Source organism: Hypanus sabinus, chromosome X1, assembly GCF_030144855.1.
Source record: "Hypanus sabinus isolate sHypSab1 chromosome X1, sHypSab1.hap1, whole genome shotgun sequence".
In the NCBI taxonomy this organism is placed as follows: domain Eukaryota; kingdom Metazoa; phylum Chordata; class Chondrichthyes; order Myliobatiformes; family Dasyatidae; genus Hypanus; species Hypanus sabinus.
In genome coordinates this window covers 18,607,420-18,623,214 of record NC_082738.1, presented here as the reverse complement: position 1 = coordinate 18,623,214, position 15,795 = coordinate 18,607,420, and the positions used below count along the sequence as shown (strand labels likewise).

At 40.1% G+C, this 15,795-nt stretch overlaps 1 protein-coding gene across 1 annotated transcript in view; it reads left to right on the top strand.

Annotated features, from left to right (window-relative positions):
- eif4ba (eukaryotic translation initiation factor 4Ba) overlaps window positions 1-15,795 on the top strand; it is a 70,724-nt gene that overhangs the window by 956 nt on the left and 53,973 nt on the right. Inside the window, exon 2 of the mRNA XM_059955987.1 lies at window positions 9,644-9,784. Within this exon, the coding sequence (XP_059811970.1) occupies window positions 9,644-9,784 (141 nt within the window). The remainder of the gene's footprint in view (window positions 1-9,643; window positions 9,785-15,795) is intronic.

The window sequence follows — 15,795 nt, the reverse complement described above, 5'->3', positions numbered from 1 at the left end:
AGATGCTTTGAAACTTTCTGCAGACAGGGTAACCATGAACAAAAGTATATTATGTTAAAGTTTTCCTCCAAGGGAGGTAATCTATAAGTCTTTATTCTAGAAGTCAGGCTTGTCCCTTAAAAGCTTTTTGATGCTATAATTGGAGTTCTCATGGCTGTCTTGTAGGTTTGTATTTGTATGAAGAGATAAGGAGCTGATCAGGTAAATTGAGTTGAGATGCAGATCAACCTTGATTTAATTAAATGAGGGAGCAGGTTATTGATCCTTTATACAACCTGAGATTGGTCAGCCTTCCCCTACCACTTCACTTCAAGATTCAACAATCTCTCTGGCATTCTTTTCTATTGCTTGCCTGTCTTAATAAAGCTAAGCATTCATGTCTCTTTTTCTTTTTGCTGCCTTTTGCTCTGTAAGCTCATATTTGTGAGGTTCATGGTTCACGTTCTGCTCATTGGGTATTTTTAATAAACTGTTGACCACCCAACTCTTTAGTTTCTCTGCTCTTTTTTTAAATAGGTTTTTTTCCTCTTGCTACATCACCCCCCCCCCCCCCAAGCTGCCATCATCGTGCCACTCCTAGGAAGTAAGCATCTGAAGTCATTCTCTCCTTGCAACCTAACTTCACTTCTCAAAAAGTCTCAAATTTTCACCTTGCACTTCTGTGTATTTGAATCTTTTCTGTTGGAGTTTTCCCCATGCCACTACACTGAATGGCCTTGTACAAAGTCACATGTTACATCACAAATATCATCTTTGTGATCAAGCCCTCTGTGGTCCAGGCAGTTCTTGTCTGCTTCCATAGTCACTTCATATTTAAAAAAGAGTATGACATTATCTTGTGTGGGTCGTGACTAAACAATTGGTTGAATGTGAACTGGTCAAAGCTGGTATGGGTTTGAAAGGGAAATTCAAGTCCAACAAATTAAATTAAGATTTTAATTATTGTATTAGATCAGGCCATGTTATTTATCCAGCAAAGGACTTGGTGGCACAAAATGCATGGAACTGGAGGCAACATCAATTTGGGCAAGGAAACATTTATGTGATAATGGACAGAGAAGAGGGATGATAGTCGTACATTCCAGTTGATAGGATGTGACTAATGCTTCAACTTTTCACTAGTTTATATGTATATAAAGGAATAAAAAGCTGTGTAAATCGAAATTTTCTAACAATAATTAGGTGGCCAAATTTGAATCAATGAAGGATGCTTTGAAAGCTTTGAATGCTATCACCTCTTACTAAGATAAATCCAGCAAAGCAATGTTTTAATCTTCAAAACATCGAGGAACCATCACAAACTCCCACAGCCCCACCGCAATGATCTTGTGATTTCAGTCTCTGAAGCAAATGTGCTAGTGGCCTTCAGGAGGGTGAATCCATGTAAAGTATCCAGCCCAGCTGGGTTAGCTGGCCAAGTACTAAAAACCTGTGCTGACCAACTGACTAGAGTGTTAACTGAGATCGTTAACCTCTTGTTTTGGCAGTGTGTGGTATCCACCTGCTTCAAGCAGATTTGACTTAACCTGGTGCCCAAGGAAAACATGACCTGTCTCAATGACTATCGCCCAGTAACACTTACATCCACAGTGATGAAGTGTTTTGAGAGGTTGGTGATGAAACATATCAACTTCTGCCTGAGAAGTGACTTGAATCCGCTCCAATTTGCCTACTGGAGTAACAGGTCCACAGCAAATGTCATTTCATTGGTTCTTCATTCAACCTTAGAACATCTGGACAGCAACAGTGCATACATCAGGATGCTCTTTATCAAATACAGCTCAGCATTCAATATCATCATCTCAGAACTAATCAATAAGCTCTTAAGAGCTTGGCCTCGATACTTCCTTGTGCAATTGGATCCTGCATTTCCTCACTCGCAGACCCCAGTCATTTTGGATTAACAACAACATCTGCACGATCTCCATCAGCACAGGTGCACCACAAGTCCCCTGCCCTACTTTACATTTATGACTGTGGCTAAGAACAGCTCCGTTGTTATATTCAAGTTTACTGGAGCCACTGTTGTAGGCTGAATCAAAAGGTGGTGATGAATCAGTATATACGAGGGAGATTAAAAATCTAGCTATTTGGGGTGTCAGAACAACTACTACTTACTCAGTGTCAACAAGGCCAAGGAGCTGACTTCAGGAGAAGGAAAGCAAGGGTCCATGAGCTAGTCCTCTTCGGAGGTTCAGAGGTGGAGAGGGTCAGCAGCTTTAACTTCCTTGGTGTTATTTTGAAGGACCTGTCCTAGCCCCAGCCCATTAAGTGCAATAACGAAAGCACGACAGTGCATCCCTACTTGGGAGTTTGCAAAGATTTGGTATGACATCTAAAACTTTGCCAAACTCCTAAAAGTATGTAGTAGAGTGGGTATAGAAACACCAATGTCCTTGAAAGGGAAATCCTGCAAAAGCTAGTGGATACGGCCCAGTCCATCATGGTAAAGCCCTCCCAACCATTGAGCACATCTACGTGAAACGCTGTTGCAGGAAAACACCATCAGGGACCCCTCATCACCCAGGACAGGGGTCGGCAACGTTTACCACTGAAAGAGCCAATATGAACCCATTTCCCACAGAAAAGAAAACACTGGGAGCCACAAAACCCGTTTGACATTTAAAATGAAATAACACTGCATACAACGTTTTTTTTTGCCTTTATGCTATGTATAAACAAACTATAATGTGTTGCATTTATGAAATTGATGAACTCCTGCAGAGAAAACGAAATTACATTTCTGCATGCAACAAAAACATTTTGAACTCCGAAAAAAAGACATTGGGTTGAAGGTTACTCCATTGTTAGCCTACCTTGGATCGAAGAATTAAAAGAAAGCGCGCACTGGCGGGTGTCAGGCATTGGCAGTGGTGATGTATATTAATAGCGATTAAAAAAACACATTGTAGCGGTGTAGCGCAGAGGAATGTTGAAGAAAGCCGAACACAAATCAATCACTGAAAAGTAACTTGCTTCTGGTGGAACATTAGTCAAAAGTGTGTGTGGGTTGGGGACTACCGCTGACCAGTCCTCTACCACATCATTTACCGCTCACAAATCATGCACCAATCTCCACTTAAATTTATCTGTTTTTAAAACCGGCAGCAAAGGGGTATTGCATGGACTGTTTGTTCTTTTAAAATAAAGACACTGCAGTCAAAGGTAACTTTATTCGAACTAAACAGCCTTGCTTTAAAGCCTCCCTCAACCCGTCCCCGTGGGTGCGGATGCTCCAAAAGACACGTACTCACAAACCCCCGTAGGCTATCTCCCTTAGCCGGAACGGTGGCTAATTGTGAGCCAGTTCGGATGTGCCAGGAAGTGGGGTCTCCACAACGTTTTTAGATTGTACAAGATCACCATAATCTTCAAATTTTGAATTACATTTCAAAAACTAACAAACCACGGGGAGCCGCAGCACAGAGATGAAAGAGCCGCGGGTTGCCGACCCCTGACCTAGGATATGCTCTCCTCTTACTGCTGCTATCAAGAGGAAGGTAAAGGAGCCTCAGGACTCATACCACCAGGTTCAGGAACAGTTGTTACCCCTCAGCTATGAGGCCCTTGAACCAAAGGGGATAACCACTCAACTTCACCTGCTCCATCATTGAAATGTTCCCACAACCCATGGACTCACTTTCAATGACTCTATCTCATGTTTTTGATATTTATTGCTTATTTATTTATTACTGTTTCTTCTTTTTGTACTTGCACAGTTTGTTCTCTTCTGCACTCTGGTTGAGCACCCAAGTTTGGCAGTGTTTCATTGATTCTGTTGTGGTTATTCTATAGATTTATTGAGTATGCTCGCAAGACAGTGAATCTCTGGGTTGTATATGGTGACATAAATGTACTTTGATAATAAAATTTGCTTTGAACTTTGACACTAAATTGTGCTGAGAATGGTTGCATAAGGATGAAATAGTGACAATGCAGAATCACACAGATAAAATTGAAGCTAGAAGCATTAAATCAGCATGGGACCCATAGGTTCTTGTATTCCTTAAATGGAGAAGCTTAATACTGGTCCACTTAAGCTGTGCAAGGTGATTTAAACAATTTGGTAGGCCCAGTAAAACTCACTTAACCCACCATGCTCAGGAATTCAGTCCTAGAGGAGCACATCTTCAGACTTTTTTTGTCTGTCCCTTGCCTACTCCATCCCTTAATTAATGATCTAAACAGATTTAATTTACTTTGTTTATATGGTGTTTCCAGTGAACCTGATAGGTCTCAAAGCAGCACAGGATACAAAACCGGGTAAGTTTCAAGGGAGGGTGGTAACCAAGGTCCAATGTGTGCAAGGGGGAATGGAAATTGCACCAGGGCCAAGTGAGGCCTAACCATCAGAATTTCCAAATGATTCGTTAGTATGTTGTTGGTGTTTTATTGTAGATGGAAGCTTTCCTGTGACAGTAGTGTCCAGAACACTGGCTCTGAAAACATGCCAGTGGGAAAACTTTGGACACTAGACTTGCATCTGCTCTTTCATGAAGCAAATCTGGTTCAAATTCTGCAGTATCATTTGTCTTCACTGTTCTATTAGCTCATCTGAAGGCTTCAACCATGCCTTTTTTACTTCCAGATTCTATTATTCCAATGTTTTTATTAGCTTTCATTCTATGCCCTCTACAAATTTGAAGAGAGCAGAAACACTGCAGTTCAAATCATGTATTTGCCCTCAATCTTGTTCTTGCTCACCTATCTTGGCTCCCAGCGTACAATGTCTTTATTTTAAGTGTCATACTTGGGTCCAAATTCTTATTTCCCCACCCTTTCAGTTCTCCCAACCTTGGTTTTTAGATTCAAAAGAGCAAGTTGCAAATGACCAAGAATTTTCAGTGGAAATTGCTTAGAATTATAGCTTAAACATACAGAAGTTTTCAATTTTAATATCAACATATGTGTGTTTATGATACTTGCCTTTTTTATTGTGCCATCATGTTCTGTTTGAAATAAGAAATGTTTGATTTATGCCCATTACCAACACTTTGAGCGGGTGGGGAGAATGAACTGATGAGCATTCTGAAAAATTGTTAAATAGGTTTTACCCTTGTGATTATTCTGATGTTTACCAGTCTCAAAGACTGCAGGGGCCCAAAGTCAGACTTGCTGAATCCATCTTTGTTGTTATTAACTTTTATCTATGGGTTCAGAGAATGTGGGTAGTTAAATTATAACAGTATCATATTTGAACAAGCAGCTTCTTTGTGTCCTTTCAGTTTATGGCCTGTTTTAAATGCTCACTTGAGTTCTTCATGGCATGCTGGGATAGAAATTATTGGCAGCGCAATAGTCCATGGCCAGGTTAGAATGGCCTGGAGAATTGAATTGACAGGCAGTAGGAAGCTTGTGCTCAGCCCTGTTGACTGAAGGTGTGTGCTCCACAAAGCAGTCTCCCATCTGTTTTGCACTGTGGTCACAATGTCTATGGCTAACCCTGTTGGTATGGGTATGTTACTTAAATTTAAAACTACTAATATTGGAGTTAATCTAGGAGCAGTCATTTTGTGAGTCATGTCAAAAATGTGTCACATACAGTGGGGATCTGCAGTGAAATGAGTGATAACGGACCACTGCATTAGAACTCATTGACAATAGATTAGGGAAATTTTGTATAATGTCTGTCCCCAATATATCTGTAGTTAAGACTTTTTAATGCTGTTTGTATATAACATTTTAAGTTGTTAATTCAGTATAATGAACATAATGGCGGGGTTGAGTTTGAGTGCAACTCTTAGCCAGACTATGCATGAACATTGTTTTTAGCATCTGCAAAGCAGTAAGCCTTGCTTTAAAGTTCCACAGATTTCTTGTACTAAACTTGAATGTGAGTTAAACCTGAGTACAAGCTCAAAAGTAAGATTGTTCCAGCAGTCCATTGGAATGAAATTATAATTTCCTGTTTGTTATGAATGTTACTGCAGCTGGTGACCCTTTCCAAAAGGGCAATGGCAGCAGTGTCTAAATATTTTAAAGCAGAGATGGATTGATACTAGATGTGCAAAAGGGTGAAAAATTGCCACAAGTGGACAAGAATGCAGCCATGATCTTATTAAGTGGTGGCTCTGAGGGACCAAGTGACCAACTCTTAATTCTTAACTATGTGTTAATTTATTAGTGCATTACAAAATTTAAAATGCTAAAAACACATCATTACATCTTTGCCCAGTGTCGGCATTGAAACAGCTCTGATCAGTAAATAATACTGCTTTCTGAATATCACTGGATTAACTTCCTGGAACTTTCCACACCCTTTGTGGTTGACACAACCATCAACATTTACTATTGTACATATTGTAACTCCATTCCCAATTGTTAATTTTTATACATAATTCTGTGCCCATGCCCTCCAAAGTTTGACCTCCAAGTGCATTGATTAAAGTGTGCAAAATTTCCTTGGTTTTGCTGTATTCATTTAAGATTATTTTTAGCATGGGTAGATTCTTTTTTTCTGCTATGTGTTTATTGCATAGTTTTTCAACTATTTTGAAAATTTGGCCTTTGTGACATGCTCCTTTAAAATCCAAACCAATCTGAATGGCTAAAGAGGGTGTCTAGCAGATCACAGAAGCGGATCAATGTATTTTTCTTCCATTTCACCAGTATAGTTGGGGCAGTAAAAATCAGTGTACAATGGTGAATGTTCTATTAGTGAGAATTAATAAAAGCAGCTACTGTTAAGTCCAACTTACGGTTGTAAAAATAAAATGCCTAAACTTCATCAATATTCAGTACTTATTTCTTAATGCTACTTTTTCAGATAGCCATAATTTGAACTGAGGAAGCTTACCTGACTAAACCACAAGCAGCTATATTCAATAAATCTATGCTGATAATTCATTATTAGCATTTTGGTAGCTAGTTGGTTATTCTGTTAAAATTCACGACTTCCAAAAAGTTTGTTATTTTTAACTACTTGAAGAGTATTTGTTTGGTAGTATGTTACAGATAAAATGGTAGATTTTGAATCTGGAATGATGTTAATTTTCTCAGGTAATAAAAGCTCTCCAAAATTCTATATAATAACACTGGTCCAGTTGAATTAGTATCCTAACATTCTCTTTTTTTATATATAAGTGCTTATTCTAGAACAGCAGATCCCAACCTGGATGCTAAGACTCCATGGCATAAAGAAGGTTGGGAATCCCTGTTGTAGAGGAACAGATATGAGGCTTAATATTCATTCTCATAATATAACTCATTTATCTAGTATCTTTTATGATCTCAAGATGTCCCAATGCACTTTCCATCTAATTAAATTCAAAGGATTCAAAGCATGTGTAAGTAATACAACCTTGAGATTTGTCTGCTTACAGGCAGCCACCAAGTAAGAAACCTCCAAGAATGATCAAAGAAAGCGGGGGGGGGGGGGGGGAACCACAAGTCGTGTAAACAATAAAAGCACTAACAATAACAGCATTCCAAACCAAACTGAGTCTGTAGACCTGAATCCTGGAGTAGGCCCATAGCCTCTTTCTCAGTTCATCATGTAATGGGGTGAATCGTTGCAGAACTCACAGGCACGAAGTGTGTAGTAGCCAGAGCAGTCTCTCATCCTCCGTGCCGAGGACAGTGGAGTAAAATGTCATGGAGCAGAACCAGATAGACCCTCTCCTCGGCTCCCAACACCCTGCACTTTCAGTCGATCTGGCCCGGCATTTAAATTGTCCAAATGCTCCGACCTGGGCCCTTTACTGAAGGGCAGTCACTATAGTAATGAGCATGATGTAGCAGACAATTTAAAGACAGCATGTTCCTCCAACAACAAAATAATAACCCCATTTGTTTTGATGCTTATTAAGGGGTAGATATTAGCCAAGCCACTCGGGAAAATTCCGTGCTATTTTGAAATAATGCTGTGGGATCTGTAACATCCACTTAAGCAGGTGTAGAGATTGGCTGAATAAGTCCTCCAAAGTGCAATCCCTTATGATCAGTGCAGCACCAGAAGAGAGCTGCACTGAGTGTCAACTTGGATTTTTGTGTTTTCTGTGGAGGCCTTTTAAGCTAACAACCTAATGACTGGAGTGAGAATATCACTCTAAGCATGAATTACTTTCATTTTGTTCTTTAGTTACTTGATCCAAATAGAGCTTTTTAAGCATTTTCTTCTTTTTATAAGAAGGAAATCTTATTTAATACTCAAGGGAAATTGGAAACTTTAAAAATTGAGAAACTGAAGTAGTAAATTCTATGGAGAAAAATAAACATTTTGACATTAAAGTAAACATGTATGTTTATTGGTTTGTAAGTGTCAAATTTAATGTTTAAAGTTATGGAAGTGATTTTGTGATTGTATAGTATTGATCACAGTTGCAGACTAGTCCCTTGAGCATTTTGTTTTGCAGCAGAACTGGTTTGAATAAGATCTGTTCATTCTTTCACTTCCTGGCTTTTATTTCTAAATGCGAATCATACTCAATCCTGAATCTCCAATCATCTCTTCCTCGCTTTCCAATTATGGCACACTTATGACCTTTCACTTGATGTGAAATTTGCATATAAGCTGGTTAAGCCCAACCTTAATGACTGAAATTAGTTATCAGTCATGATTTCCATTAAAGTTTTATTCTTTCACTTTATCTGTAATTGTTTGCATATTGACATTGAGTTGGACTTGTCTTTTAATGGTCATATCACATTAATATCATTATAAACCATCTAGCAGAAAAACAAAGTATTGTAATCTTTGGAAGAACATACAACATGAGTATGACCTCCTCCCAATTTAGAAGAAAGGCCAAGCCAGTCCGATGACATTTGTTGCCCAAAGCATGTTGCTTTAACAAGTTACAGTGCTTGAAGGAGGGGAAAATGACCATTACAGCTTGCTACAATCAAACATTTCTATGCACTTTAATATGGGAGTGTACCAAAGCAGAGAGCCCTGGGGACTGGTGTATAGTGTGCCAAGTTTTCATTATTGAATCTCTGTGACTTTGGTCTTTTACTTTCATGGTGGCTTTAAACTGAAGTTCCTCCATCTTTAGAAGCCTGGTTTAAACTGATAGTATTGGCAGATGTGCTCTTTTTCTGAGAAATTGGTAGTGGGTGGGGAAGTAATTCTCATTTTCTGTACAATACGAAGAAAGATGCGGTAATTTTCTTATCACAGTTCATGCATGCATTTTCCTGAATTCTATGGCTGCCAACCTCTATCCAATAAGAGTTGCCAGTTGCAAAATTCTTAAATAATTTCCTTGTGTATTGCATAGTTTGCATGTTTAAGTTGTTGTTTGGTTATTTTTCATGTTTTGCATTTTCCAGTGGAGGAGGTTTATTTTGTGTTTTTTTTCCCATTTACCACCTCCTCTGGTTCTGCCTTTGTCTCTGTAGTAATTTGTGGTACATGAGCTCTGCATCAAAGAAATCCTGCCCGATAATGTTGGCAGAGGACAAGGGCACCTTAGTTAGCTGAGTAGCAGCTGTTAAGGATTGAGATTTTATATTTATGTAAACCTGGAGCCATAAAATATGTGCATCCAGTTTTTTTCCTTTGAGGGTAGAAGGTGCAGGGCAGGAGTTGAGGGGGGAATTATCAAAATGTCAGCCAGGTAATATAGGCAAACAATGTTTCCTAGTGCAGTACATTAATGTTGTAAGTTAGTTTTCAAATTTTGTACTTCTTCCATTTTAGGGAAGAAAAAGCAGAAAAAGGGAAAAACCCTTACCTTAACTGACTTTCTGGCAGAAGATGGAGGAGGAGGGAATGCCCCAGTCTACATTCACTCAAAGCCAGTAAGTTGGGCAGATGAGACAGATGACTTGGATAATGAAGGTAAGATCATTTAGCAATTAAGAAATCCTGACTTGTGGCCCATAGTATAAAATACTTGCAACCTGAGGCTTCATCAGTTGATTGTTTGCTGAATACTGTTCTGCAGTCCACAGTACCCCTGGAGCATGCTTCTAACACGGCCTTTCTAAATGTGAGTTCTGTGTTTTTGGGGTTTCATGTTAAATTTTTTTTTTTGCTTTGGAGCTGCAGGTCATTCTTGCAAAATGTTCAAGCTGGCGTTTTTTTTAAAGTCGCGTCCATCTCCAAGTCCACTTTGGCAAGAATTCCGCACCCCTCACTGATGAACCCTTCTGCTGTCTCCAACCCACCACCACCTCTTGGCCACCCTGCTCTGGGTCTTTTCATCTTAAATTGCTGACAAGACAGCAACCATCTCAACTTCAGTACTCCTCTCTCATCCTCTGAATGTACTGCTATCCACACTATCAAACCTGCAGACAAATGGGGTGCTGTTGTAATGTGGCGGACTGACTTCTACCTTGCTGAGGCCAGGTGGCAAATCTCAGACACCACCTTATAGCTACTCCTTGAAGAAAACACCGTTCCAGGCTATCAGAAATCTGTCTCTGACACCATCATGGACCTCGTCTCTCAAATTCCCATCCACTGCCAGCAAATTCATAGTTCACTTATTCCACAGTGCTTACTTCTATTTCCTACCCAAAATCCACAATCCTGACTGTCCAGGTAGACCTATTGTCTCTGCCTGCTCTTGTCCCACTAAACCCGTGTCCTCGTACCTCAACTCCATTCTATCCCCTTTGATTTAGTCCCTTCCCACCTACATTCGAGACACATCTCATGCTCTTGATCTCATTAACTTTCCTTCCATGGCCCTAACCCCCTGATTTTTACCATGGATGTCCAGTCCCTATACACTTCTATTCCCCCATCAAGAAGACTTGAAACTTCCACTTCTTTCTCAATAAACTAACCAACTCTTCTCCCTCCACCACCATGTTCCATCTGGCATAAGTGGTTCTCATGCTCAACAATCTTTCCTTTGGCTCTTCACACTTTCTTCAAACTCAGAGTAGCCAGGTGCACAAGGTATGCTTGCCTCTTTGTTGGCTACTTAGAACAGTCCATGTTCCAAGCCTTCCCTGGTAATACTCCCCAACTCTTCCTCCACTACATTGATGACTGCATTGATGCTGCTTCATGCACCCGTGCTGAGCTCATCAATTTCATTAACTTTGCTTCTAACTTCCACCCTGGACCAATTGAATTTAAGGACATTTCTGACACCTCCCTCCTCTTCCTCAATCTCTTTGTCTCCATCTTTGGAGACAACTGTCAACTAACTCTTTGTAAACCCACTGATTCTCACGGTTATCTTGACTATGCCTTTCTCACCCTGTCTTTGGTAACAAAAAAATCCCTTTTCTCAGTTACTTCGTTTCTATAGCATCTGTTCCCAGGATGTAGCTTCCCTTTCCAGGACATCAGCGATGTCCTCCTCCTTCAAATAACAAGGTTTGGAAGTTGACCTGTCCAAGACCGGAAGAAGCTGCAGAAGATCATGAACGTAGCCCAGCACATCACACAAACCAGTCTTCCATCCTTGAACTCACTTTACACCACATGCTGTCGGAGCAGTGCTGCCAGGATAATCAAGGATAAGTCCCACCCAACCAACACACGTTTTGTTCCACTTCTCTCCAGGGGAAGGTTCAGGAGCATGAAGATAAGTACGGCCAGATATGGGAACAGCTTCTTTCCAACTGTGATAAGACTGCTGAACGGATCCTGACCCGGATCTGTGCCGTACCTTCTAAATATCTGGACCTGATTTGCACTACCGTACTTCCCCTTTTCTGTTTTCTAATTATGGTTTATAATTAAAATTTTTATTATATTTACTTCGATGAGGACCCCCAGACAGTAGTAAGGATTACAAACTACAAATTACAATTGAAATAGAAAATGCATGCCAAAAGGGAAATGTTATAATAGTTATGGGGGACTTCAATAGGCAGGTAGGTTGGTACTGGATTATAGGTGGGGGAATTTCTAGAGTGCCTCTGAGGTGTCTTACAGAAGCATGAGGGAGAGGAGTTGACCAGAATTGATTGCAAAAGAACACTGGCATGGATGAGCAACAATGGCTCGAATTTCTGGAAGCAATATGGATGGCACATGATATATACATCCCAAAGAGGAAGAAGTATATGTTGGGGAGGCTTTAAAGTAATATGGCACGGGGGTGGGAACCCACTCAGAAAGTTAGAGTTACTGTTGAAAAAAGTAAGAGTAGAGTGCATAAAAGTAAAAATCGCATAGGTCACTAGATTCTAAAAGGACAATGAGTATAAGGGCACTTTATCTAAATGCCTGTAGTATTAGAAACAAGGTTAGTGAACTGGACACACAGATCAGTACCAAGGCATATGATTTAGTAGCCATTACAGAAACCTGGTTGCAAGTTGGAGATGACTGGGAATTAAATATCCAAGGGTATCAGGTAATACGGAAAGATAGGCAGGAAAGCAGAGGTGTTGTGACGCTCTGGATTTGGGATGAGATCGTGGCGATTGTGAAAGACAATATAAGATCTATGGAGTAGAATGTTGAGTCCATCTGGGTAAAGATTAAGAATAGTAAAGGGAAAAAATCTCTGGTAGGTGTTGTCTATAGGCCACCTAATAAAAATATTGCAGTGGCAGAGGTGATTAAACCAAGAAATAATTGAGGCTTGTAAGAACAGAACAGCAGTTGTCATGGGGGATTTTAACTTCCACATAGATTAGGTGAATCGGGCTGGTCAAGGAAATCTTGCTGGACTTCATAGAATGCATCTGTGATGGCTTTCTTGAGCAGCATGTTAGTGAACCTACAAGGGAAAATACTATCTTAGATCTAGTCCTGTGCAATGAGATGGGTAAGATTAATGATCTTGTAGTCAGGGACCCTCTTGGAAAGAGTGATCATAGTATGATTGGATTTTTGCATTCAGATGGGGGATGAAATAGTGTATTATGCTTGAACAAAGGAGACTACAACGGGATGAGAGAGGAGTTGGCTAATGTGGATTGGGAGCACAGGCTGTTTAGTAGGACAGTTGAGGAACAGTGGAATACTTTCAAAGAGATTTTTCACAGTGCTCAACTAAAGTATATTCCAGTCAAAAGTAAGGACAGTAAGTATGGGGAGAGCCAGCCTTGGATAACCAAGGAAATAAAAGATAGTATCAAATTAAAAGCTGATGTGTACAAAGTCACAAAGAGTAGTGGGAGACAGGAGGATTGGGAGAACTTTAAAAAGCAACAGAGAATAACTGAACAAGAAATAAGGAAAGGGAAGATAGAGTATGAAAGTAAATTAGCACAAAATATAAAAACATAGCAAAAGTTTTTATAAATATATAAAGTGAAAAAGGGTGGCAAAAGTCAACGGAGGTCCCTTGGAAAACGATAAGGGGAAATTGATATTGGGTGATAAGTAAATGGCTGAGGCATTGAACGACTATTTTGTGTCAGTCTTCAGGGTGGAGGACCCACGTCTAATAGCCAAAGAAGGATGTTATGGACAAAATGGGAAGTGAGGGCTCGACAAAATCACTGTCACTAAAGAGATAGTGATGAGCAAACTAGAGGGCCTGAAGGTGGATAAGTTCCCTGGTCCTGATGGGATGCATCCCAGGGTGCTGAAGGAATTGGCGGAGGTTATAGTAGATGCGTTAGTAATCATTTATCAAAACTCTGTAGACTCTGGGCTGGTCCCAGCAGATTGGAAGACAGCAAATGTCACACCACTTTTTTAAAAAAGGATGTAGGCAAAAGACAGGCAACTATAGGCCAGTTAGCTTAACATCTATAGTCAGGAAAATGCTTGAAGCATTAAGGAAGAAATGATGAAACATTTAGAAAGGAGTGGTTCCATTAGACAGACACAGCGTGGATTCAGAAAGGGCAGGTCCTGTTTGACAAACTTACTGGAGTTCCTTGAGGACATAATCAGTGCAGTGGATAGAGGGGAACAGGTAGATGGAGTGGATGTGGAGAGGATGTTTACTCTGGTGGGAGAGTCTTAAGACCAGAGGACACAGCCTCAGAATAGAGGGACATCCTTTTATAAAGGAGATTAGGAATTTGTTTACCAGAGAGTGGTGATTCTGTGGAATTCTTTGCCACGTGCAGCTGTGAAGGCCAAGTCACTGGGTATATTTAAGGCAGAGATTGATAAATTCTTGATTGGTCAGGGCATGTAGGGAAATGGGGAAAAGGCAGGCAATTGTAGCTGAGTGGGAAATGAATCGGCTGTGATGAAATGATGGAGCAGACTCGATGGGTGAAATGGCCTAATTCTATTCCTTTTTCTTATGGTCTTGTGGTCTTAGTCACCTACTTTTATGCTTTGAATATCTTGAGTAAATTTACAAAATTGCATATTTAAAGTCATAACACATCCCAGCTAGCAGAGACCCTTTATTATCCAATGTTGATGTTTTTTCCAAAAGTCGTACACTCCAAATGTACTCCTTTTTTGTTAGTGTTGAGGGATGGCACCATGAACATATAACAAGCTGTAAGGTTAAGAGCTAAAACAGATCTGTTGTGCACTGTCCATTAAGAGGCACACCTTTTAACGGTGTGCTAAGAGTAGGAACATTCATCTTTTGTCATCTCTGTAGTTTCAATGGGATAGAGTCAGAATATCCCATTAAATTGTGTACAAGTTTTATTTCTTGAAGACTTATTTTAGTTAATGCACAGTTATGCAATCCATAATGTCATAATGCCAGAATGATCCCCAGCAGTCGTAAGACTTCCCTATGTTCCATCCCACTGAAACGAATGCCAGCATTACATTAGCCATCCCTATTTCCAGCTACACTTGTGTGCAAGCTTTACCTTTCAGGACCTCCAGAATCCCAGCTTTTTTGTAGTGTTTGACCACTAAAGTAAGACAGTTTTCATTTTTCTAAAATGAACAACTTCATAATTTCCCACATTATACTTCATTTGCCAACTTTTTGCCCACTCACCTACTCTATTGATATCGCTGTTAATATTTTGTATCCTCATAGCTTGCCATACCACCAAAGACTGAAAAGTGGAACTCAGCCAATTTATGTTCATGACAGAAGTTTTAAAGGTTTTGATAGTCTGAGAACTGAAAGCTTGTTTACCTTTAGTCTATGTCGGGGGTCGGCAACCTGCGGCTCCCGAGCCATTTGTGGCTCTTTCACCTCTGTGCTGCGGCTCCCTGTGGCTTTGGGAAATAATTGGTCAGTATTTAATTAAAATGTATTTTATGTTAGTTTGTTAGCTTTTGAAATGTAATTCTAAATTTGAAGATTATGGTGATCTTGTACAATCTAAGTGTGGCGACACATTTCCTGGCACATCCGAAACGGCTCACAATTAGCCAGCATTCAGGCTAAGGGAGATAGCCTACGGGGGTTTGTGAGTACGTGTCTTTTGCAGCATCTGCGTCCATGGGGGCTGGGTTGAGGGAGGCTTAAAAGCAAGGCTGTTTAGTTCGAATAAAGTTATTCGACTGCAGTTTACTGACTGCGTGAGCACACCGCTACAACGTGTTTTTATCGCTATTAATATACGTCACCACTGCCAATACCTGACACCCGCCAGTGCGCGATTTCTTTAATTTTTCGATCCAAGGTAAGCCAACTATGGAGAATTCTAAAAAAAGAAAAGTGACTGAAGAAAACAGAACGTTTAATGATACGTGGACAGATTCATTTGCTTTCACTGTTGACGAGACTGGTTTACCGGTATGCTTAATATGCAATGAGAAACTAGCAAACAACAAAAAGTCAAATGTCGCAAGGCATTTCCAGAATAAACACGCAGCCTTTGCTCAAAAATATCCGGATGGAGATGAGAGAAAAAAAGCCGTTTCGGAACTGATGCGGAAGGTTGATCTGAGCAAAAATCATTTCCAGAAATGGATGAAGTCTGGAAAATCAACGACATACGCCAGTTATATTGCCGCTCAGGAAATAGTCAGGCACGGGAAGCAGTTTA